This window comes from Aptenodytes forsteri, unplaced genomic scaffold, assembly GCF_000699145.1.
Source record: "Aptenodytes forsteri isolate BGI_AS27 unplaced genomic scaffold, ASM69914v1 Scaffold7, whole genome shotgun sequence".
In the NCBI taxonomy this organism is placed as follows: domain Eukaryota; kingdom Metazoa; phylum Chordata; class Aves; order Sphenisciformes; family Spheniscidae; genus Aptenodytes; species Aptenodytes forsteri.
In genome coordinates, this window is record NW_008795919.1 from 2,233,102 (window position 1) to 2,259,130 (window position 26,029).

At 41.8% G+C, this 26,029-nt stretch overlaps 1 protein-coding gene across 1 annotated transcript in view; it reads left to right on the forward strand.

Moving 5' to 3' along the window:
- Window positions 1-26,029, forward strand: part of CSMD2 (CUB and Sushi multiple domains 2) — a 310,684-nt gene that overhangs the window by 55,215 nt on the left and 229,440 nt on the right. The window contains exon 4 of the mRNA XM_009284828.2: window positions 24,395-24,589. Within this exon, the coding sequence (XP_009283103.2) occupies window positions 24,395-24,589 (195 nt within the window). The remainder of the gene's footprint in view (window positions 1-24,394; window positions 24,590-26,029) is intronic.

Below are 26,029 nucleotides of genomic sequence, written 5' to 3' on the forward strand. Positions count from 1 at the left end.
GTAAAGCAGTAATAAACCTGGAAGGAAGTAGAAAAAGCTTGAGTCTTGCTGGAGAGGGAGGTAGTGATGCAGTGGCACTGTCTAATGATAAATAGCTGAAGGATAACGTAGCCCTGCAGCAGCTTTGCCTCCTGCTCCTCTGTGCTGGAACATCTGGCATGGTTTTGTTGTGGAGCGTGGTGGGGAGGTGAGGAGCAGGAGAACGCTGTGCACCGCTGTGTTTGCTGCTCTCATTTTAGGGTTCATAACACTGCACTTAGGAGTGCGTGCGTGGAGTGCTGTCAAAGCTATGCCAAACCATGCAGCTATTCAGTCAGCACAGTGCATTTTAATTTGCTTCTTGTTTGCAAAGTATTAGTATTTGGACTACATGATAAACCAAGATACCAAATAAGCAGTAAGGCAATGCAGCATTGTCAATAATATTGAGTGACAGGATTGTTTTACACAGTGTAGCGTCTGAAAGAGAAGTAGTTTTATAATTAGATTTAAAGCATAGCATTGGATTGATGCTGTCTCCAATTAAGTGTTTTCTACCTAATGTAAAAAAATTTGGTTGGCAATTGGTTTGCCTATCATGTGGTTTCAGATTTTTTTTATGGCTGCTCTTTGGAGTTGTTCTGCAAGATCTCAGCTCTGTAGCTGTGTCCCCGTTTGTCATCAGCTGTTTGCAATGTGCAACTACTGTTTCATTTAATGTACCATATGCATATTGGAAACAAGGGATTTTGCCACAGTCAACTGTTCTGTGCAGTCACATGTTTGGAGTGGTGGATGCAAACTTGATAAGAGAAATCGTAAAGTATCTGGCTGGTCGAAATCAGTCAACTGGGCTTTATATCCCAAATTAGCCTGAGTTCCTGCCAGTGCTTCTTGCTCCCCTTTGCTACTGGCCTGTGCTAGCGCTGGAAGAACTGGTGTTGGCTTGACAGTGAATACATGCCTTTGGTGTCTTAGCTGTGATGTTAAAAAAAAAAGACTACTTCAGAATTTGATAGTAGTTTAGACAAGAACAGTTGTTTTATAAACAACTTGTAAAGGGCAAAAAGCCACCTGAGAAATAGAAAATTGGCTTGTAAACTCTATTTTGCTATTTATTTCCAGTTATCTGTTTACTCCTTTTTGTTCCATGGAGGAAACTGTTCTCATGGTCAGAAGCATATTCCAGTCATCAGTGGCCTTTCAGCCTTGAAAGGGAAATGAATGGCAAATTGGCATGACAGTGGTGACTCAATTATTTTTCACAGCCTTGGCAGGAACTGGTGTAAGTGCTGCTCAGTCTGATACTTGCAGATGATGTCCAATAAATTTGCTGAAGTAAAACCAAGCAAATAAGCCAGGTGTTTGCCCATTGCAGTGTTTATGAGCTTGGTGCTACATCAGGTAGTCAGGTGCTCAAAACAGAAATCTTGATTAGAAGATGAAGAAATAAATGTAAATGGCTGTGCTTGGCCACTGAGATTCCCTGGCAAGTGTGGCTAGGGATACTTGCACTTGTTTATGAACAGGCACTTCTTTTCTTTAGGTGAGGGGAGTGTTCAGGTGCAAATACCTCCTGGAGCATAAACCTGAAGTTAGCTCTGTTGCCAGCTGAGGTGCAGTTTGGCTTTGAATAATGAGAGCCTCTCATGAGTGCTCAAGGTCAAGTACTTGTGTGGCTGGTGCCATTTGTAGCATTGGCTTAACAAAGCAGCAAGCTCTGGGCCCTGATGACTTGTGGAAGCTGTATCTGAGTCAGGGGAAAATACCTTAAAGCTCCACTTCAATCAGTTTTCTGTGCTTCATCTGCTGTCAGTTGGGTGTGAGCCTGTGACTGACAGCGGTGCACAGTGTGGTACTGGGCCAGCCCCTCGGCTGGTGTAAATTGGGTTTGCTTTGATTTCAGTGGATCTTCTTGGTGCAGTCACTTAATTCCAGAGTGTTGCTGGTGCTGAGCACCCATCAGGGTAGGGAAGCGAACCTGGAGCATGTGGGTTTTTTTTGGGGGGCAGGTTCAGTGGATCTGCTGTAGGTGGATGAGGCCAGGGAGGCTCAGGCTGGGGTTTTGTTGGACCATTTGTTTGCCTAAGCTGATCATGCAGCTTCTCGTGGTGGTGCTTGTTCCCAGAAGCTTGTGCTGTTAGTACTGGAGAGCCTGTGCTGCTTGGTAGGATGTTTAGTGCTGTGACAGCCTGGAGTTGCTGCTCTGCAGGTGTCAATGCAGTGAGGTGCCATTGCAGCATAGGATTAATGTCACGAATACAAGGGCAGAGGGTTGGTGGCTGTGGATATGCTGCTCCGAATTCCACTTGCTGTCTGTGTATGTTAATATTGTTCAAACAAGGGTAGGGGAAGAACTTGTACTAAAGACTGGGGTTTTCTTGGGTGTCCTTACTGCTTTCCCTCTGAAGCCAGCAAAAATGGCAGAGTGGCTCCCCATTTCTGTAAACGTTGTGGCAGATGCATTGCTTCCCATTATGACTTCAGATTAAAACAATTCCCTGGGGAACTGGGGAAGGAAGAGTCAACCTTCCTATTCTTTTTAGGTATACAAAAGATTTTTATTACTTAAATGAGCTCCCAGTGAGTCTGCCTTAATATACTACTAATTGATTTTAAGACTTGAAAGCAGCAAGGCTTATTAGCATTTGCTGACTCAGCTAGAACCCTCCCCACATACTAGAGGATGGAGTGAGATATTGACCCATGTTGCTGCAGCACTAAATGAAGTTGAGGGAATATTAAGTGTCTCATACTGGCATTTGATTTGCATATGCAAATGAGATCCATCAGTGCAGATGCAGGAGAACAGGAATGCTAATGCTTTGCAAACAGGACCCAGTATTAAGCATTTAAACAAATATCAAATGACACTTGCTCAGCTACAATATGGGGACACTTTGCTGTCAAGGAGGTCCCACTGCTGTTCCCCTCACAGTACAGCTGCTCTGTTGATCAGCCTGTTTTAGAGAATAGTGTATAGAAGTAATGCAGAAAACACTAAAGAATTTGTGAGACTGATATTGCCTCTGCTTTCGTGGCATTTGGAAATGGAGGGCTATTTGTGCTTGAGATGTACTTGCCTGCCCTGCGGGTTGCTGTACATGACTGGACAGGTGAAAGGTGTGGAAAATGAGTGCCTGGAAGTCTCTCAGCACAGCAGTGTGAGGGTACGTTATGAAGGACTCTCATTGTGGTGGTTCTTTCCTAAAACCTTAATTCTCTTTCTTGCTTGCTCCTTTTTTTTTTCCACGTATAATAGAGAGCCATTTCTTTTCAATCAAGGAATCTATTTGCAGAACATGTAGTTGTTAGATGCGTTTGGTTTTGTTTCAGCATACATTTCCATAAAAAGTCACCACTAATGAGCTGTGCAAAAATTTCAGACCTAGTGCCAAGCCAATTTGGTTAAAAGGCTTGTCTGTCCTTCATTACCATTTGATCCTTAGGCATGCACAGTGTGCTTGAGCAGGTACAGCCATGGTAGCTATAAAAAAAGAAGGTGAGATGTTGAAGAGAGCATCTTGGATCTCTGAAAAATCCTTGCTGCTACTAATGCAGCTGCTATTCTCTGTTTTACTTTGTCTCCGTATGTTGGTTTCCCAGTTATATCTCATCAATGGATCAAGGTTGTGAGAATTAAGAAGGATATTCTCAAAAGCTGTGGAGTTTCTTTTCATAGTTAGAATTGGCTGATATGTCTTCTAATTATAGCCAGTGTTAAGGAGGTTTTTGGTCAGCTTGTCTTCCAAATCGACTGCCATTGAAATTCTGACTTTGAAAATCTGAATCCTGGGCTTTCATTTCCCTGTTTGGAAAGTGTTGTGGGAAGTGATCCAACCTGAATCCCAGTCTCTGATCATAGTTGTTGGCCCATCCTGTGTTCCCTCTGTAGAATGACGTTTCCAAGGGTCCACAGTCACCATCTGAGCCAGTTTCTGTATTCTTGATGTCAGAGCTCCTTACTGTACTTCTCTATCTGTTTGCATTCCAAGAGGTTATGTTTAATTTTTTATTCTGTTTTAATTTGCTTTTAGGATGTACAGAACTCTGCACCTTGGCAGGGGAGGGAGCTCTTTATAACTACAGGCTTTATGATTTCGACCTTCTGATGTGACCAGAGGTTTGAATACTAGTTCAGTTCTGGAGCTGCCTGCAGAAATCCACTGGCCTGGAAAATGTTCCTTGCTCCACAAGATTCACAAATGCAGTTTTAGAGGTCACTGTCTAATGGTAATGAAATTTATCAGTTTGTTTCTGTGTGTAAAGAAAGGAATGCTGGGGCTGGTCCTCAGCTGGAGAGATCAGCTTGTGTCTGTCTTGCACCAGCTGGGACTCCTGCAAGAATCATCATCTTAAACTGCCTTCAGTGGTCCATATTTTTTTTTCTTTAGTGGGATATGTATTTGAGTGTCTACATCTTGATTTAGGCACATAAATAAATCTTCTTGATACACATCAGATATACTTTTAGAGGGAGTTGTGTGTGTGGATTGCTGAAAATACTGACTAAAGCTGTCTGTATGCAGCAATTTAGCTAGGAAGAATTAACTTTAAGCTCCAGTTTCTTGATTAGTAGGAGGCTAGTTGACTTTTGATTATGTAGGCAAAGCAATTCTTGCAGGAAAAAAAGGAAGTGGTTTGGCTGACCGGCATTGCTTTTAGTGGTTTGCTGTGAAGTAGACTTACCGTTCATAGCAGTGATGGCTGGGAAATAAAAAGCAGTTTGCAGAGGCGCTGAAAGGAAGCCTGCCTGCCTGAGCGGCAGAAAACCTATCCCACAAAACCCTCTGGCATGTGCTGATTGGATCTAAGCTCCTGTGAGACATCTCCTCTCAATCCATTCAAATCCACCTAGCCTGGATGGCGATTCCTTCCCCTTTTCTTTACCTGGTGGTATTTCTTTCTGGTTTTGAGATTAATATGTCATCTGTCCAAGGAGAACCTGACTATAAATACGTAGATGCCTTCCAAGCAGTTTGCTGGGGCCCACCTTACTGGAAGAGCCCTGCTTTATCTGTAGTTTAAGCTTTGAATTGCTGGTGGTTTCTTGCAACAAAAAGAAAAGTGGAAGGACCCCCAGCCCCTCTTCAGGTGGCCGGGACACAGGCCAGCAGGAGGGATTTAATGGTGGAGGAGGACAGAAGAGTTCTCTTACTGGATGTCCATAGGGCTGGGCTATGTTAAGCAGAAAGCATTGTGTTTTGGATGAGGGATTGATTTAACACAAGGAGATCAGCGATTAGGTCTCCATCGGTTCCACTCTTGCCCTGATACTGAGTAGGAGCAGGGGTGTTTCTCGGCCTTGTAATTCTCTGCTTTGACCTCTTACCTCCTTCTCTACATCACTTCCTTTGGTCTTTTCATCACTCCTGCGTGCACGGAACTTGTGAACTATGTGGTGTCATATAGGGGTGTCTTGTGCGTCTGAAGAGCTCTTTAAGCAGTCGTCCTCTCCACTGAGGAACAGGACAGGATTCCCCTGTTGTTCAGTTGCCTGCGTTGCTCTCTGGAAAGCAGAGAAGTTGAGAGCTAAAGCAGATGATATGAAAAAGGCCTGTATGTATGTACTGGACTACACAATTAATGTGTCTTCAGGAAAGCTTAAATAATAAAAGGCTACTACTCTGTGCAGTATACCTTTCAGTTCAGGGTTTTGATCAGCTCAAGTAGAGTGAATCCATCTTAATTCAAATTAAATGAGTATTTAATTAACTTTATCTCCACTTCCAGAAGTGAATGCACATGCTATGTGGTGAGCTGTGTCTCTCTGATTACCATGCATTCTCACCTTGAATAATATTTTGATGAAGAAAGCAGTATGATTAGCTGTCAGCCATTTAAGATGTAAAAAAAAAAAAAAAAGCTGCTCCTCCTTCTCTTCCACCAAAACATAACCCTTCGTGCAGGCTGTGTTCAACTGAAATTTGTAATTTTAAAACCTAAGAGCATGGGACTGCTTACAGCTGTATGCAGCTGGAGGGATATAGGTTGCTCTTCACTTGCACACGTTGGTTACTTCAGTCGAGGCACTGTGAATTCAATCTGGCAAACTGAATATAGATTAAAGGAAAATGAAGTCATAGTTGTGTCCATGGTGCATGTTAAGAGATCAATGTGGCAAAAAGTCCTTTGCTGTACTACTCTGCTTTATTCTCTGTGATTTACTTAGATTGAATTTTGTTAGTGAGTCCCCACATAAGTCAAACGCAGACTGATTCAGCTATCTGTGGCAAAACTACATGTGTTGAAGGATGCTGGGCAATTCTTTTGGTTTTTGCCTTGAAATGCTGTTCTTGGTGCCTGCTAGGGCTCTCCAGCAGCTGTAGCGGTTCATGGATGGAGCTCTTTGCTTCTGCTATACTATTTTTTTCCTGTTCCTTGACTCAAACCAAGGTGTTTGTATCACACTGTACAAAAGCTGTTCATGCAGATATAAGCTATGTTGAGAATGGTTCAGCTTCCTATATATAAATAGAAAGGGTGCGTGTGTATGTGTGCATGTGTAAGAAGATTTTTCTCCTGATTTAATATTTTCTTCATGTCCTAAGTATCAACTGCCTTTACAATTCTTGCTATTCGTTACCATAGCTAAAAAATGGGTAGGGGAAAAGGCATTTACCTGAATGTGTTTGCAGCTTATGTGTCTGGAAAATGCCACATATAGATAATTTGAGGCTGAGCAAAAGCAGCGATGCTTCATTCAGAGCATGAGCTGCTGCTGTGTGAGGAGACTATTAACAACAATTTTAGGGAGGTGGCAGGAAGCAGCGACTGTAACACTGTCAATATCCGGATGAAAATGTACTTTTACATGGATATCTGCTTTTCCATCCAGATCAGAGATGATTCAGTGTTCAGGGTGTTTGGGGCTGTGTTCAGGGAGTCTCGGAGCACGTAACCAGTGCAGAAAGTGTGAATTGGTTCTTTCCCCAAGTATTGGAAATGGCGAGATGAAATGCTGTTTAAAGAAGGGGGAGAATCAGGGAGAGGAGGGAGTGTCATCAGTCTGAGATTGTTGTTACTGTTGTGATTATTATGGGCTGATGTGTCTGGAGATGCAATGGCTGGAGCATTATCTCAGTTGCTCTGTTTTTTTTTTTATCAGCTGTCATTTTCAGCAGCTTCTTCTCAGGTGGGGAAGGTCACTATGGCTTTATGCTTGAGTCTTCCATATAAACCCTATCGTGTTATTAAAGAGGAAATGCAATGATTATTCAAGCACAGAAAGGCTCAGTGATATTATTATTATTCATAAGAATAGGGCCTGTCAATCAGTATTCTCTGAAATGTAGAGCAAAATAAGTATGACCTGGCTTTCTTTCACATTGTAGAAGTACTAATAGATCTGACCGTGTTTCTTTGTAGCTATGCTGTACCAAGCCTTGGAAAGTGCATTCTTTCTCTAGATGATAGTAAAGCCTGGTATAAAATAACAGGCAATCCAACAATTAAAAATAAAATAAAATGGACAAGTTGAACTAAACATACTACAGATTAAAATATTGAGGGAAAATTATTCAAGCTGTTTTATTTGCTAGATAACTCTGGTGAGTGAGAAATACTTTTGGTCGAAAAGTGAAAAACTCACAGAAAATAGTAAAATTTGATTTAAAGTGTCTGCCCTCCCCAATTTTATATGGAAAACTGCGACGGGCTCCAATCTGTTCCTGAAAATTGGCTTTTACACATTCTCTTTTGTACTGGGAGTATTTGGTCCCTAATGATTGTCTAGTAATTCTGCATTTTTACTGCAGAAACTTTAATTACTTAACGGTGCTTAATTATTAGGTATGTTGGTCTGATATGGCCAATGCCCACTTGAAAGGAATGAAACTAAATCTTTCTCAAAAGAGAATTAGGTGAGGTTCTAATATAAAGCATTGTGCATATTTTGTCCAGACTTTGTGGAGAGAGCTTAAATGACGTTAGCACCAAATGTCCTCACATGGATAGTGTGAAAGCAGATGCAACTCCTTTTGACAGCTGCCCAGTGTAAACTTACAGGCACATCTCTCTGCATCCTGAACCTTTTAACATCGAATTACTGGCTATCCAGTTAGCTCTCAGTAAAGAGGATCGTTTAGAAAACATTTCCCCCCCCCGGGCAGTGAACATAATAATTATGCCAACTGTAGCTGGTCAAAATGGATGATTTTGGTTGAAGTTCCTGATTTGCATCATCGCAGGCCCAGCCCAATGCTGTAACATGCTGTATAAACGTCATTATAAGAGAAATCATTTAGTTTGTAAGAGTTAAGTGTATGACCTTTAATTTAAGCAATAGATTGAAAACAAAATGTATGTTACTTATGGCATTTATTTCCTTAAGTGTAGACTTTTATTAGCTGTGTCTGAGTATCCCTGTCATAAAATTCATCATGTTGTTTTTAGATTGGCTTCCGAAAGACGCGAGGAATGCAATTATGCCCTCTGTGTGTAGACTAGTAACTCTTTAAGCCACTATTTCAACTAAATTTAATAGGGATTAAGTGGTGTAAAAGATGATTCATGTCCTGTGAGTTTCACATTAAAAACAATGCATGCGAGAAAAACAATGTAGCCATGACTAGTTTGGAAAGATGAAGCTTTTCTAGCTAAAACAGTAGTAAAATAGACCTGCCTGTGCCTGAAAGCTCAGCTTCATGTGATGCTACCCTGAGGTTCAACAATCGGAGGAGATAAGAAACCACCTCTGCTTTAAAACAAATGAACAAAACACCCCAAAACCCACTGAAAAGCTCTTTCAGATTATTTGCTCTTTTTCTCATTTGTTCAGCAACTTCATCCATTCCTTAACATGCAGACTTGTCTGGTGCTTTGCCTTAAGGGATAGCAAATGCATTTTGCCTGCATTTCTGTGCCAGCAAAGATTGAGTAAAAATAAAAAGTGGATAAGCATGCACATGACCCCTTGAATATTGACCAGTAAATACAAGTGCACTCATGGAAGGTTGTTGGTATGCACAGTCTGCGGCAGTCTCACCCATGAGGTAGCAGTCCGAGAGGTAATTTTTTTTTATTTTTAGCTCACACCAAAGCAAACAAATTGCAAAAGGACAGATAACATCTTGAACGTGCTTTCTGTGAGGTCATCTATTTGCTTTGATCATCTCATAGATGTTGTTTTCTTCAGGCTGACACAGCTGTGATAGTCACTTGATTATTCTTGTTATTTGCATGAAAATTATAACTAGTTACTTGATAAAGTCACAGCAACTGCCTTCTGCCCCCAGGGAAGTGCTGTGCTATGCTTTATCTTGGAAATTTCACAGTGAGAGATCTCATCTGTAAGGATATAACCAGTTGGTCTTATCCCTCTTTGCTTCTCTCACTGGAGTCTTCCCCCACCTTGGCCACAGCTGATTGACAGACCAGGTTTTTTAAAATACCTTTCACTCAAAGGATTAACTTGTACTGTTTTCATACACTTTGGGAACAGTTGTTCTGATTTGACTTTTAGTTTTTTCTAGCTAGGAGCGGTCTCACAGCTACAGAGCTGTTTTGCTTTTGCAGTGGAGAGGTTTTGTCTAACTGGTCTTTGGCATGGTTCAATGGGGAGTCAACTGCTAAGCGTGCACCGAGGAGATGCACTAAACTCCTTTTCTGTTAATTTTCTGCCCCTGCTCCCCCAGAGGTTCTAGCTGTTTCTTCCTAATCTTTCAACTAATTTCAAGGCCAAAACAGTTTCATGCACAACTTGTACTAAGATTAATAAAGGAACTTACAATTTTAGCTATGCAAAGTGTTTTATAGTTATAGCATTGGTGTAAATCCAGCTGTTTCCTTCTCTGATGGGTCAGATTTTCATAGCCAGGTATTTCTGTATTGAGAAATACTGAATCCAGATGACAAATCATATGCCATCAGTATATTTCAGACTGGGAAAAGTGTGAGCTCATTCATTCAAAATAGGTCTTTCTGCCAAAGAGATATAAATACACATTGCTGCTTCAATATTGTGGCCTCCATTCTTGATAATAAGCAATTGAGAATGGAGGGTGGGGAATCTGGCAGTTCTGCTGTTACTTCCATAAACAGTAGGGATGGGATGGCTGGATATTTTCAGCTTAGCACAAAAGCTGAGGAGAAGAAAGAGGGTGGGTATAAAAAGCATAAAAACATGGGTTCCAACTAATCCATTAGAGCTTATTGCTGTGAGAAGTGGCTAGTTTCTGAGCATTTTTTCCTTGTTATTTCTGTCTGATGGTTCTTAAGAAGATTAGTCTTTCAAATGCTTATTTATGTACCATGTAACATCTGAAATATAACTAGTATACTTCTCTCCTTCCAGAATTCAACCTTCCTCTGTGCCCTGTTCTAGCTGCATATGTGAAAATAATATCTCCTGTTTGTTTGATGAAGAACACATTAATTTTATGATTGTTTTTCCTTGGCCTTATGGAGGAAGAAAATTTGCAGGAATATTTTTTCACTCTTGCTCTTCTTTCCATTTGTGCTTAGTTCCCCACTCTGTAAGCGAAGGTGATAGGTTTTTACATGACCACATGTTCAGTTGCAGACCATCTGTAGTTGAAGATGCAAACGTCTGTCCATTTATCTTCTGAATGTGGGAATATCTCATGGTTCAGCCTTCTCCTGATCCCTCTATCCTTTTTAGACCTCTAGCTTTTTTTTGCTCAGCCTGAGCACTCACTGCTGGAGTCACTTTTCAGTGCTGTGTCATTAAATTCCGTGAATTTTCACCTCCTGCAGACTAATCACTTTAGTGCTCATGCTTCATACACCTTGGCTAGAGCTCAGAAATGTCTGAGACTGGGCATTTGGAATGATCCTGTATTTTAATAGAATAGATCCTGTAGTTTGGCATCGAGTGAATTCTTGTTTTATGTTAGAAATTACATAAGCCCCACTCACTGCTAAGAAAACAGACTGTATTTGAAGCACAAGAGTTTCTGTAGTCCTAATGGAAATGACATAAAGGTGACTTGAAAATTACCCTGTCAGTCTCTAGAAAAGAGTACTTTGTTCTACGTGCTGTGTCAGAAATTGTTGTATGTACATTTTTCAGTGTGTCTTGGACAGAGATCCAGGTCTCAGACTCTCCAGAAATTAATCTTCCAGACACTGTTATGTTTTTTCAATTCTGTAAACTAACACAGAGGAACCTTTATGCTAATTAAAATTTCTTACAATCATTGATCTCGCTTTTATCCTGTTCCTCCCACGCAACTTCTCATCCTATAAAATTAAACCAGCTTTGCAGGAACATATAGTGGGAGGAAAATGAGCTTGTGCTAGCATATTTCATATAGTAATCTTACTAGCAGTTGTGCTCTGTGAATACATGACCAAGTTGTCCCTGTGTGCTTTCTTGACGCGTTTATCCTAAACCATCTTCCAGCATCTTCATCTGTTCTTGTTTTCCTGATGGCATGTGTGTGTTGGTGTCCTCCTGAGCTGGTAGCCTCAGGTGGCTGGTAGGTAAGAAAGTTAGTGGAAACAAACTTAATGGAAGTTAGGTTTCTTGTTCCAGACATGTAATTATGTATGAGCAGATCCTCAGTGGGCAAACCAGCTGTAACTTTTATATTTTACAGAAAAATCTGTGTTACTGAAAGCACAACAAAGTCTGGTACAACTCGTGTGTACAGAAATGATAGCCGTTAATTCTCTCTTGGAATTTTTGTTTCAGGCTATAGTGCTGAAAGTAGACGAGTGTCTTGGATAAAAGAAGGACTATGACAATCTTTTGTTTAGGAATCAAATTAAAAGGAAAACTTTATTTAGAACTTGAAAAAGTGTATGTTATTCTTTAGAGACTGTAGGTTGCAATGAAAGCATATAGGCTGGGGGGCCCTCTAAACAGATTTATTTTTGTGGCATTTCTGGTGAAAGTGAAGAATCCATTATCAGAAATCCCATGAGAACTAATGCTAAATAGAGTTCCAGCCTGGCTGACCAGTCCCCTGAGCTGCAGGTAATGCCTAAATGATGCTTTGGACATATAAAATATTATATAAATGCCACGTTGTTAAGCTTTGGGTTATGTCTCTGTACTGTGGAATATATCCAGTTTCATTTGAGCCTCAGGTAGTTTTCCGGTGCTAGTAAACTTTGTCACAGCTGAAATTTTACTGGACAGTAGTCTGTAATCCTAGTACGAGCAAAACTGATTGCTTGTCCGCCTGTGCCGCTGACTCCTTGAGCTGTGTTGGGCCAAGCCCGGCTGAGGCTCCTTATTCTCTTTCTGGGTCTCCTGGGAGCTCCTCAGTGGGACCAGTGGGAGCTGCTTTGTCAGCAGGGGGGGTGGTGGTGGTGGGCAAAAGGAGCTGAGGAAAAATTGTGAGTTGAGTGAGGTTTGAAGCTTTTGATCAAGAGAACAGATTTTTCTGGTTGGAGGCAAAGTACTGGTAGAACTTAGTTTATCTGGTGGAAATGATCCTTTTTGGAAGAATTTGGGTGCAGTGAGTTGGAAAGGAGGGTGGAGGTACTGGGTGAAAGTGCTTGGCTAGCCTGTGGAGCAAAAGCTCTTAAGAACTAATGGCATTAATTTACTTGCAAGATGAGAAATTGAGGTGGGATGGGGTTGAATGGCAGGTGTAATCCCATAACTGGGAAAGTATGTTTATCTTTGCTTATGAAATGCATTGTTTTCCTACCTTCTTTAGTTGTTTAATCCATGCGTAGGGCTCTGTCAGTAACAAAATATGTAACAAGACGACCTATGTGATGTATTGGGACTATCAGGCTGTAAACCTTCTTGTTGCAGGGACTGCCTCTCCCAAATACCAGGGTTCGTAAGAAGGGAGACGCATCTTTTGCCTCTGTGGGAATTGTAGGACAATGGCAGTTTCTTTCTGTTCTCCTAATTTGTGATGTTGGATTCCTCTGACTTGCGGCACAACAACTTCCCTGATTTCAGTAAAACCTTTCAGCATTTACACAAGCAGGTGGGTGGATGTCTTCAAACATCACTAAAAGTTTTCCAATACTCTGCTGTATGTGGTAGAAGGTGTGCAGTACAGCAGCTCTCTTGTGGTCACAGCAGTGTGGAGTTTCTCATTTCAAGACAGTTTACAAATGCTGAAGCTGTCTGGAAAGCTTCAAGTGTTGCAGTGTACAAATCTGCACTTAAAAGATGCTCTGGTGGTGACTAACAAAGGCGTTCGCGGTGGGGAGTTCATTACTGAAAGGATACTTATATAACTTTCTCCCTCCTTTGTGGGATGCCTGTAACTTTTATAAAGTAAATCATATCCTGAGTGTCTTTTACAATGTCAGCAGGAGATGGGACTGAGAAACGGCTGTAAGCCTGAATATGTGGCAGTTGAGTCCAGCAGTTGCTTTGTGCTTTGTAAGAATGGGAAGGTTTAATCTGCAACCAAAGTAGCCTTTCTCTCCTACTGCTCTGATCTTTAGCTTGCGTAAGCCACAGCCTGCTGTGCTGCTTTGGAATTTATTTAACAGCTCAGTTGTTTGGACATGATTAAAAATATAATGAATGAAATGAAGCAGTAATAAGATGAACAGCTCATAAAGGGTTTTAGTCTAAAAATATGTTTTGGCTCAGTATAGTGAGGACTGTGGTGGCAGTCACAGAGAAGTCCACTGCATGGATCTCTTAAAAGCTTTAGTGAGCTACTGCTGAGCATAAGGCTTATGTGTCACCTTCTCTAGTTTCTCTTTTACAATGGGCCCTATTTTTTTCTGCTCAGGTGTTGCTTTGACTTCCTAGCATTTCCCTTCTGAGTGCCTGATGCATAGCTCCAGAGAAGAGAGGTTTTACTTTTTTTAGATTGAATTGCATGTCAAATAGATGCTGTGTAAATTCTTTCCAATGTGAGCATTCAAAGGGGTTGAACTTCCATCCTTTGCCTGGATGTGCTTCGGCTGTTTGAAGGGTTCAAGAGCTGAAGTCTATTCAGATTAAGATTTAGTGTTTTCTTAATAGAAAATGTTCAAGGTGTAAACTGATAGTCACAGAAGCTGGGTGTTATTCTCTTCTGTGGTAGACAGGTTAGGGGAACTGTCTGTACTAAACAGATTTTGTTCCTTCATCTTCCCCTCTGCAGTAGAGAATGTAAGGTTGGGTGGGTGAGTGTGTCTGCTTCCCGTACTCCCCACCTGAAGTTTAAGTAGGATTTGCATATTTGCCCTTAGAGAGGGTAGGCTTGTGTCGCATATAAACAGTGTAAATGAAGCAGCAGGAAAAAATGGAAGTGGAAGAAATTATTTTTGAGCTGTTTCATGCTGAATGCTCGGTGAAGTGCGCCTTTTTTCCTCTTTGTTATTTGCATGTGGGAACCTAACATGGTATTTTTGTGGTTACATGTGAAGTCTTTGAATATGATCTTTCTCAGTGTAGAATTGTATTATCAGAGTCAAAATATTCAGCATTAATATCAGTGATGTGAAATATAAACAGGTATGTTTGCTCCATGTAGTGGAAGAAGATTCAGGCTAGTTCTGAGATCTTGAGGTATCTTCTTTTCTAGGTTCAGTCTCAGTCCTTTTTGCTTTCCATTAACGTGCTCTGAGCATCCTTTAAAGCAAATCTGTGTCCTGTTTCCATGACAATATTTATACAATAGATGCCTTTCTTGTAGCAGGTATATATGGATTTTTCATTTGTAACATCTTTGCAATTTCTGGTATTTTCAAGGTCTCCTTGAAGTATTTGGACCATCATGCTATTCTAGGTAGAACTTAAATGAGCATTTCTGGATAGATACAGGCCTAACCTTTGAGTAAAGCTTCACAGTATCTTGTCTGGGGAGAGAAGAATGAATGAGGTGATTTTTTTTTTTTTCCTTTTCCATTTTGCTGATCAGTAAAATGGAGCAGGACAGGAACATTCAGTGTGATAGGTGGTCTCTCCAGGTTTCCCTGCAGCCCCCACCTTGTTTTCTTCAACTAGAAGGTGGGTTTTGTTTGGGAGAACTGGAGCTGTATATGCTTATGCTAATGATTGCAGTAACAGCTATCAGATTTTTTCACGCTGAGATCTATGAGTGATGGCCAGCAGCCACTCCAGTTGTAAAAGAGCTAAGTAGATGGCTGGACATTTCTCCCTCCCTCTCAAATACGTATGTCAGTGCAGAGGTCTCAAAAGTGGATGTTAGTAATCTAAACTGGCAGGCGGGCTTCAAGTGTCCCTGTAGGGCCTGTCTTGCAACTGGCCTGGCAGTGCATGAGAGGCATACAGTGCAACTCAGCCATGTCTTGTCTAAAAAGTGCATGAAATTACACCCACGTCCTTCAGGCCACATGCTAAGAAGTGACAGGCGAGTCACCTTCCAACTTAAATTCAAGATGTTTACTTCAAGTTACTAGTCTTTATATCAATCAAAGGACAACTCGCTTGAGGAAGAATGCAGCGCACGGCTATTTGTTAATGTGCTTTGGTTCTGTATGTGCCTGGTGGCGTTTCTGTAATGTGCTGACGGGTCTGGAAGCAGTAGATATTCTCCTATTTGCAGTAACAAAGGGACCGCAGGAGGGCTCTGCTACAGACTCCCCCTCAAAGCAGGAGTGTTGACCAACACTGGATCAGGTCATCTGTGCTTTTATTTAGCTGCATATTGAAAATCTCCAAGGACAGTGATTCTGCAGGGTCTCTGGGAAGCCGGTTAGCATGCTGTACTTCCCTGCTGCTGAAGGATGTTTTCTTGACGTCCACTCTGAACTCTCAAGCTATGATTTTTGGCTGTTGCTTTTTTAACTAGTCTTGCAGGCATTTCCCCTTTAACCTTCCCTGCCTGCCTTAACCTTAGCTTGCATAAATGTCCTTTTAATGTCCATTAATTAGGTTGGGATGTATGAAAGAAAAGATGGGGCAGGTCTGAGCACCCAGATCCACAACATCTATCTTTGAGTAACAGACGAGGATTTGAAATCAGAGGAAGGTCCTTGAAATCGGAATAAGCTCTTGCTTCTGAATATATTCAGGCATTAGGGAGATCCCAGGTGGGGCTAAAAACTTGTTCTCTGAGATGAGTGCATGTTATTGCACAGCTTGCAGAATTATGCTTGTGGCAAATTTTGCAAGATAGGCACCTGTGAATTTAGGAAACAGGACTGAGCCCTAGGCATGCTTTTATGACATAATTAGATCACTTTAGCTTTGTTTTCAGTGAAGAGGATAAAATTACCTTCTAGATTTTTTTATCAGTTATGACCACAAATTAATAATGAATCTCTAGTGCCAGAAGTGGAAGACTACCTAATTGCTACGGCAGCTCAGTGGACTCTTCGTGGCACCATCCTTGAAACATATTTTATTTCTGGTTATTGATAGGTGTCTGCACTGTGAGCGCAGCATTCCTGGTTGCTTTTACTATTGACTGTTCTAGTCAACAGTATAATTTTTCACCTTTCCTGTTCTCAAGGGCATTTCCCCATGAACTGTTTGATTTCACTGATTAGTTAATGTACTGCTCTGTAAGGTTGATATCCCGGTTAGTTATGCCTACAGTATTGGCCATTGTGTGATATTGAGTAGCCAAGCTTCCTAAAGAAGTACAGAAAAAATAACTGTAAGGGGGAATAAATTAGAAGGAATAAATTATGAAAGCAGTTGAAAAATGAAAACAAACTAGTTTTTCCATGCTTATTTGTGGGGGCGATCCAGACCTTATGTAGTTTGAGTGGAAGCTGTGAATTACGGGAGTTTCTGGCCTCACTTCTGAGGCAATGGGTTATTCGTGGTTTAACCTCAGTATAGTTGTGAGCTAAGTCAGTCTGTCTTGCTTGGGAAGATGGGTGGGCTGCTGCTCAGAGCAGGAGCGTGGTGTGTGATCCCCAGCTGCCCCTCCAAAGGCTTCTGAAAGCCAGGAGTGAGGGGTAGGAAAGATACGTGTGAAAGCCACTAGAAGAAAGAAAATGGAGCTGCCTGTGACACTGGTGTGAAGACTCGGCAGGTCTGTGTGGGCACAGGGATCACGTAGTGCTGTAGGTGAGACCTGAGGAGCCCCAACGCTGCTGGGCTCCCAGCCAGCTTGGGCCCCGGCAGGAGCTGCTACTGCCTTGTGCTTTGATACCTGCTGCTTCCAGAGAAGTGGCTGAAAAAACTAGGAATGATATGTTGTGGTGAATGCCCTTTCTCTGCTGTGAAATATTTATTAAAACAGATGTAGCTGGCTACAATTTCTGTTTCTGGGTAATCAGCCAATAGCTAGAGAAGATCAATAAGCAGACAAACAACGTGGTCTCCAAAGTTAGAAGCGGCTTTTTTTTTTAAGAGAACAAAGAGCGTTCCCTGTCCAGGGACACTCTCCAGCAAAATGCAGAGCAGATCAACACTGGCACCCAGTGTCTAGATAGAATTAGTTCAAATCTGGGTTTCCAAATCTGACACCCTTTTTTCACAGTGACGCCTTGGCTTTCAGTCTTGATGTGCACAACGGAGTGAGGTGCTTAATCTGATATGGCAGCTGAACTCTCTGGGGCTGCAGTTTTAATTCTGCTTTTGTTTGGTTCCTACAGTTGTCGTCTTGTGCTGATAACCACTGCAGTATTGCTTTTCTTGGCTTGTCTTTTGTGTTACAAAAAGATGCAGGTCTTTGTTTCCCTTGGAATGGTTAACCTTAGTTCAGGAAGGAAGAGAGAAAACAAATGTAAAACCATCCTCCTCCCTAGGGAAGTTTTTTCAGGTTACTCTGCAGCTGTTAAATGCCAGTTCAATGAAGCCTTTAAACATACACTTAAATCTATTCCTGCTAAGCAAAACACTTAACCACATATTTTAAATTAAGCTTGTGTTCAAGTGTCGTTGCACTGAAAAGCAGCAGGACTAGAGCGCGTTCACAAAGATAAGCACATTCTCAAGTGCCTTGCTGATTAGGCTCCTGATGCAGGAGAGCATCCCAGGTTGGGATGGTATGTGAGGACCGCTGGTTCTGGAAACTAAGCATCTGCTGACATCTAAGCATCTGCCAGCATGACGTTGTTCTTCGAGGCTCAGTAAAAGATTTCTGTAGCCAGGCTTCAGTATCTGTATCTTCATTCTAGCCAGGCTTCCTCTATTGTGCTCAGCAAGTAATGACGTTTATTTGAAAGTATAAATAATGAGTGGCATAAAGTCCCAAATGTTAAGGATCCCTGCTCACTGCATCTCTGAAGATACACGGGATTGTTGCCATATCTCCCATGATCTTGCTGCTTTTCTGTTTTGAATCTTTGGCTGTTTTAGTAGTCGGATGACTAAATCAAATCTGAAGTACTCCTCTCAGCTTACGTGGTACTCTGGGAAGTTGCATGGAAGTTGCTGTAGTACATTCCAGGAAGGTAAATGAAAGCTGAAAATGAATTTCCAAAAAAAGCCCTAGAACTACTACTATAAAGAAGATGGATGATGAACCATTCTGGTCTGTTATTATCCAAAAGTAACTATCTGGCTGTTTTTTAGCGAACAAAGAAATATTAGAGGGGAAAAATAGTTTCCATTTAGCTTTATCTCTGTTGGCTGTACTGGAAATGAATCATGACATAAAAAAGGATAAAACTAAATGAAAAAGATACTATTTATTTCCTTTTCTGTAGCACACACTGGACACTTATTCTGAAGGTTAAAACTCTTCTGAACTAAAACAGATTGCACTAAAACACTGGTGAAAGATGTTAGAGAGTCATGGAGTATCCCTGTGGTACTTGGCCCAAAAGTTATGGATGAAGAGGGGAGAGGGAATTGGTCTGCGTGGATCTCCCCCTCCCATTGGAGTTCACACTTGTGCTAGCCAAAGGTGCTCTATCCGTGTCATGCATAGGTGTTTCAGTTAATTTTTGAAGCTGTGATGGAAATCTTGGAGATATTCTCCTTAAAGAATCTGTTTCTCTTCTTGAATTTCTATGAAGGCAACAAATACAGTGCGGACTGTCTTCTGAGTGAAATATCGCTCTGCCCAGCCTGGATCTCTAGCACAAGAGACCTTTCTGTTGATTCTCTTGGATGTCTTGACTTCCAACCCCCACTAGATTCAGGAAGTGCAGGAAAATGGCAAGAAGGGTTAAAAAAGCATAGCAGAGATTAATTTGGAAATGAGTGTGCAGTGATGACTGTGCCAAGTAGTTTAGGTCAATGGTTTTGTTATTTTGCTTGGTCTACACAGCATCCTTTCATTGGGATTTATAAATTATTCCTGCTGTAATAACTGTATTCAGGAGCTATAAGTGCCTGCTCTGGCATGGCTGGCTTGCTTGCTTTTCTGTTTTATTAGGAATGAAAATTAGTTGGGAATGAGGAGATAATGTATGGCCTCATATCATAAAAGTTGCACTCCTTGATAAGATTTCAAGGTTAGAACAGTGATAGCATTGAAATATCTGTCGTAAACTACCATAGATAATTCAAGCAATAAAAATGCTTCTTTTAGCTATGTAAATAGGGTAATAGACTGGAATGCAGTATCTAGATGTATTAAATGTTGGGGTTATTTTATATTTGAACAATATAAACAGAGAAAGTGGAGCTGAAGATTAATTTGAATAGGAAATGGAAGATTTCTCTTTGGAATGGTGAGCAAGCTAGGGATGGATTTGAGTTTGTTTTGTTTGAAAGTACCTGAATTGGTAAGGTAACCCCAATGTATCAATGTGAGGAGCAAGAAGAGAAACATTTCTCTGCCTTCCCCCCCACTCCCCCCTTTTCTCCTGACAAAAAGAGCTATGGGGTTTTAGGAAAGGCTGATGTAATTAGGCTGAATGCGTTTTGATGGTGGGATGCTGTCCAAGGATGCATTGAGTCACATCTAATGACTTAAAAACTACTAATTAATTTTGAATGAACTGGAACGAGGAGACATAGCTTGACAAGTACTAGGTTTTGAAAGCTGCTGATTTTGAAAACTTCCAGTGTAGTCATCGTGGGCAAGGGGATCAGACAAGTTTGGGAACACCTGGTGAGCCTGTTGAAAAGGGCAGAAAGAAATGGGGGTAAAAATTAGTCAGTGAATGATCTGCATCAGAAGCTTCATACCAGCAATTCTGGCAGCTCTTTAGCTGCTCTTTAGCAGCTCACAGGAATGGATGGTGGAAACCTCTCAAATAGGTTGTTTCTATTTCCAATTTGTTCAGTTCATTTTCAAGCAACACACTATGAAATCTGAGAGACGCATCTGGTTTTGTACTAACAGATTCGGATATAAAGTTTACAAAGAGTAGCTCCTTGAGGGAAATGCATCTTCATTGCTCTAAAAAGCTACGTAGCACACAAGATCTTGAATGATGCTCCCAGGGTAAGATGAAGGGTAAGAGATGAATCAGTGGAGCGTGTGCGGGTTCCAAAGCATGGGACAAAAGGAGCCCAAACTGAAAGGCAAGAGAAAAGAAAAAAAGGAGAGAGAGTTTGGAGCAGATGGAAGTTAAGTTGGACAGAGGTTGGTCTTGTGCCCTACAGGTTTCTTTTTGAAGAATAAGTGCATTTGAAGGATAGGTTGAAAACTGCAGGGAGTGGGAGAGTTCTAGGTTTTGGTGGGTTTATTCTTGGCTGATGTTTTCCATGTCCTGACACTTCATAGTTCCTTGCTGAAAAGGTGATATTTCTGCCTTACTCTCAGATCATCCTATCTCCTGTTACCTCTGAAGACAGTTGTAGTTGTAGTTGTCACCTAACCTCCTCTCCAGAGATCAATTAATGGTCTGGTTCTATTTGTGTCTGTGGTGGCAATTAACACCATGATTATGGTTCCTCTACTGTGTTATCTCAGGGAGTGGGGTCTCTAGGGCAGTATATCTGCATAGCCCTCGGGACAGTGATGTTTGAGGTATGTTGAGGAGCTTTCCAGGTGCAACTGCAATAATCCTATTTCCTTTCCTTTGTCATAAAATAAGATAACGGTTTGGCAGCTATTCAAATCAAGACAAATAAAATAAACTGCTCTAAATTCTTCATGGAAAGAAGCAGACTTAGCTACAAAATGACTAACAGGACCTTCTATTCATCTGTACAAATCTGGTCTGTGGCTGCATTCATTTCCATACAATCGCTGGAAAATATTATGTTGATTGCTGGGAACAAAGCTTTTATGGGGAAGAAAAAAATCCATGCTACTAATCTACAGTGGAATTGGTAAATGGGTAAGACAAAGCTTTAATAATATTATTCTGTGCGACATCTGATGTAAATAATACAGTTCTATTAATCTCTCAAGCAATCAGAGTCTGGCTGTTAGAGGCAGCCAAGTATGAGCAATAGTGTTATCTCTTCTCGGGAGTGTTGGAGTAGAATCACAAATCCATTGCTGTGAAAACGGTTGCTGCACCAGCTCGGAAGGCACACTCAGCAGGGGAACAAAGGCACAGACTTCCCGTGCTGAGTGAACCGGTTGGGGGGTTTACGAGGAGATCTCCAGACTCTGCACCCCAGCTGTTTGGACTCCCACCTTGCAATCTGCTGTAGGGGTTTTGTGAAGCTATGCTTTCTCAGGGAGCACAGATGTGTCCTTTGGCTCTTCTCCCTCCCTCTGTAGGGGAAGGTGTACTTCATCAGCCCGTGTTCAGGGGCTGACCAATGTCCTGGTTTCGGCTGGGGGGGAGTTAATTTTCTTCCTAGCAGCTGGTACAGTGCTGTGTTTTTGGATTTAGGATGAGAACAATGTTGATAACACACCAGTGTTTCAGTTGTTGCTGAGCAGTGCTTACACTAGTCAAGGACTTTCCAGCTTCTCACGCCCTGCCAGCGAGAAGCTGGGGGGGGGCACAGCCAGGACAGCTGACCCAAACCTGCCAAAGGGATATTCCATACCATACGACGTCATGCTCAGTATGTAAACCGGGGGGAGTTGGCTGGGGGGCGGTGATCACTGCTTGGGGACTGGCTGGGTATTGGTTGGTGCGTGGGGAGCAATTGCATTGTGCATCACTTGCTTGGGGTGGTGGTGGTGTTGTTATCCCTTCCTTTTCTGTCTGTCCTATGAAACTGTCTTTATCTCAACCCACAAATTTTACTCTTCCCCACGCCCCCTCCCCGATTCTCTCCCCCATCCCACTGGGAGGGGGGCAGTGAGCGAACGGCTGTGTGGTGTTTAGCTGCCTGCTGGCTTAAACCACAACACCCAAATTCATTTTTTGCACAAGTGCCTCCAGGGCATGACTGACAGCAGATCCTCACACGGGCAACTCTACTGCTGCTTATGCTGAACACTGCTCTGGATGTAGCACCAGCCTCTTTGGAAGCAGTTCCTTCTGTCCATGTGCAGCAACCCCACTGAATCCAAAGCAATGAAGGAGTTAATGTTGCTTCCCCCAAAAGCATGTGTGCGTTGTCTGTCCTGTAACAAGATATTAGTTAAGGCAGCCAAATGAAGCAGAATTTTTAAATGAGATCCTGTTTTTCAAGTATGATTTTAAGATATGATGCAGGTCAGGGTAGTCTGATTCTTCACAGTTCATTAAGTAGAGAGTAGCTAGTGTTAGAGATTGACTTTTAAAAATGATAGATTTTTATTTATAGCAAAGTTCTAGTCATTAATTTTAAAGGAAGGAAGCATAAAAGCAGGAATGGGTTCATTTTTTTTTACGAAAAGTGACATTGGTAATTTAATTAAATTGGGGTTTTGAGTATCATTACAGAAAATGAAACATTAGTTCTACACTGCTTTTCAACCCATCTGACGTATTTCATAGCATCCCCCCACTTACAAGACCTGCATGGTCATTAATATTTCTATGTGAAAGCTGCTGCTGAACTTCCCAGCTCCAGGTGCTTTGTAGAAGGATGTAAACAGTATTTTGGGAGCAAAGGGAAGAAATCTTGTCTGCTAGAGCTCGTACCTGTCCCCCCGTTGCTGTGCAATGAAAGGCTGTGGGGGGAGCCTGGAGCCCAGCGCTGTGTCCCCGGGGTGCTGGCTGCGCTTTTCTGTGTCTCTGGGAAAGGCTGCTCCTCTGCACACAGATGTGTGGCGAGAGCTTGCAGTCACAGCAGAAAAACCAAGAAACTGAAGCAATGCAGGAGTCAAGATGTATGTGCCATTAAAATTAATCAGGTTTAAGGTGGTAAGGTTGCATTTAATCTGAAAGCGGGTTAACTAGAGAACAAGGTGGTCTGTCTGGATGCAGGAAGCCTAATCCTATATTCATTACAGATTAGTCTTTCATTTCCCTTGCTGTGAGGGGTACTGTCTGCCTATCTGCTGTAGAGAGCCCTCTTAGGGTACCTGAACTCTGCTCAGAGGAGGTAGCCGGGGCTGCTTGTGGGGGAAGGCCTGTACTGGAGGCAGAGCAGGGAATTGTCAAATCCCGATCCTAAAGCACTGTCCCGCAGAAGGACAGAAGGGTGGTGTCTTTGCATTAGGCAGTGTTAGGGATTTATGTTTCATTTCACATGCTTATGCACAGTTTTGCCTGTATTTTATTCTGATGCATGCTGTGTGTGCTAGCATACAATTTTCCTTTTAATCTTCCTCTTTTCCTTGGCAGAGCTGCAGACTAAACCTCCCTTTGCTTGTAGAAATTCATCTGGTTTTGTTCGTGCCCCTGACAAAATTGTTTCCAGTGATAAACCATTACTCAGCTTTGAATGACCACGTTTTCCTTCCTCTGATGTTTCAGCCTTAATGAAAAAGAACTATAATACAAGGTGCTGCACAAGGGCGTGATTCAAATTTGATTGTCGTTCTTAGTCTTGGTTGTCTTCCTTGGGTTTTATATTGGGCTCTAAAACCATGATTTGAGTCGATCTTTCTGGAGTGGCTTATGGGAACCCCTGAAGTTTTCTTTAAATTCTCTGAAACTGCTGTACAGAGGCGTTGGTTAAGGATTTACTAGCATTTTAGCTGCAACTTCTCCATCTTACATTCAAGTATCCCATATTCTTTCTGATGCAAACTTTTGTTGGACTATATTTTGCCCTCAGTGGAGCTGGGGCCAACTGCATCTGGTTTGATGCGTATGTGTGAAATCTGGATTAAACACACAGTGCAATGAAGTATAAATCCCGGTGGGCTGAAACATTGTTCTTTTTGTCTAGACGATAGTTGCTAATCACAGGTTTTGCTGCCTTCTGTGTGGTTCTAAGGTATAGTGCAACTCTGGTTACATTGCAGGGGCCTTTGAGATGCCTGGTGAAGGTCTGCTGAAAAATGTTATTTCGAACAGGAATGTAATCTCTGGATTCTAATCAACTGCAATCATGTTAAATAACTTCAGGAGGGCATAGGAAAGAGGGATGCTTTGGTTTAGAAACTGGTAAAATTGGTCAGGAAAGAGTGGATCTTGTTTCTGACTCAGTAGCTTGGGGAGTGATTTTTGCTTCCTTATATATACTCAGTAGAAATAGTACTCAAATGTTAACTGGCCTAACGAATTCTGGTGCAATCCAGTAGCGTAAGTTTTGTGGTTATTTGCTCTTTCTGTTAAGTGATGCGTTTACTTGGAGACGAGCCTTCCCTCTGGATTCTTCACTTGTCACCTCTGTTACAATGCACTGTCCCTAACCAGAAGCAACTTTCTTTGGCAGTTCTACCAAGTCATACATGTGGAAATCCAGGAAGGCTGCAGAATGGGATTCAGCAAGGGACAACGTTCAGCATCGGGGACAAAGTGAGATACAGCTGTAATCCAGGCTTCTTTTTGGAAGGACATGCGTTGCTCACGTGCCATGCCAATTCGGAAAACAGTGCCTCCTGGGATTTTCCTCTACCCTTCTGCAGAGGTAAAGTGCTCTCTCTTCATCTGGAACAAGCCACAATGAAACAGGATTTAATGAGCTATTTGGGGTTGGGAAGAACTTCACAGACTGTAAGCTTGATTTAAGACTTGAAAACTAAGCATGATGTAGTTAATATCGAGATTCCTTTTTACTGGATTCCTTAAAGCTGCCAGGATTTTGGTAATTAATAGGAAGGCTATGAAGTGCTCAAAGTATTCAAAATGCTGCACAGCTACTTTAACTTCAATTTCTTTGCCTAAAGTGTGTGTGGGGGCGAAGCAGAGGTATTATCCATAAGATAAGGCACCTACCCAAGACCATGCAGGTTTTCTAGATCAAACACTAAACAATGAGACTGGATTTTCTGCTTTCTGCAATGTCAAGCTCGCTTCCCTCGTGGCATGTTCCACAGCAATTCTGGTGCTCTCCCTGTAAAGAACTGTGGGTCTGTGCAGAGGGCTGTGGGTTGCTGGCAGCGGGGCTGGCAGCCTCAGACAGGGGATGCTATATGGGAGGTAAAATCTGGCCTTTGTTTGAAGAGGCTGGCCAGCTTTCCTGCAAGCCCTTTTGGGGTAGGGAAACTTAGATTCCCTTATCAGTATAGAGAGCTTCTTGCTAATTCTCTGGGGCCACAAGGGACTAGAGAGTCTGTAAATATACAAGTGTCTGTGGTGTTACACCAAAACAATTGCTGCTGCTTTGAAGTCTTTTCCCCTCAATTCCTTGTGTACTTCAGCAGAGCATTTTATATTGATTCTTTTTATTGACTCTGCTTGTGCAATCAATCAGCAGTTCTAAGCTGTAGCATAAATCTTGAATTTAAAGCGAGCAAATATTGTTTGCTTGGTGTGTTTTTAATGCTTGCTTGAATGAGTTACACAGCAGTAATATGTGCTACTTAGTGTATTTCTTGTATGCTTACCTGCTGTTTTGGGGCCAAGGGCATTATAGCACTGAGGGAGTGGTTCATACAGCCAAACTGACACTGGAGAGGGACAGCTGTCATTGCCATTTTAGTATGATCAATTATGATTCTTTGCTTTTCCTTCGAATTAGGACTCTCATTGTAATCTTTTTTATTTTTTTTTCTAATTTCACTGGAAGTGCGTGCAGGAAAAACATTCACTGAAATTCAACTTTGAGAGTATGCAAAGCAATACCCTTTTTAGAAGAGAAGGAAATTATCTGCATCAATGGACCAGTATTTCCTCCAGTCTGACAGCATTTCTCTGATAGCAGCCTTCCTTTGGAGGAAGGTGGTATTTTCTCCTTGCCCTGCTATTATTCAGATACTTGTGTAGTAGACCCCAATAAGGGAGGGATTAACTTCTGACCCCAACAGGTGTTGAAGTCAAGGGTTGGCATCATTGTAATTTTTGTGATCCCACTGCAGATGGAGTAAAAAATCATTTTTGCGTTTTTGTCTTGAACTGCCAAACTCAC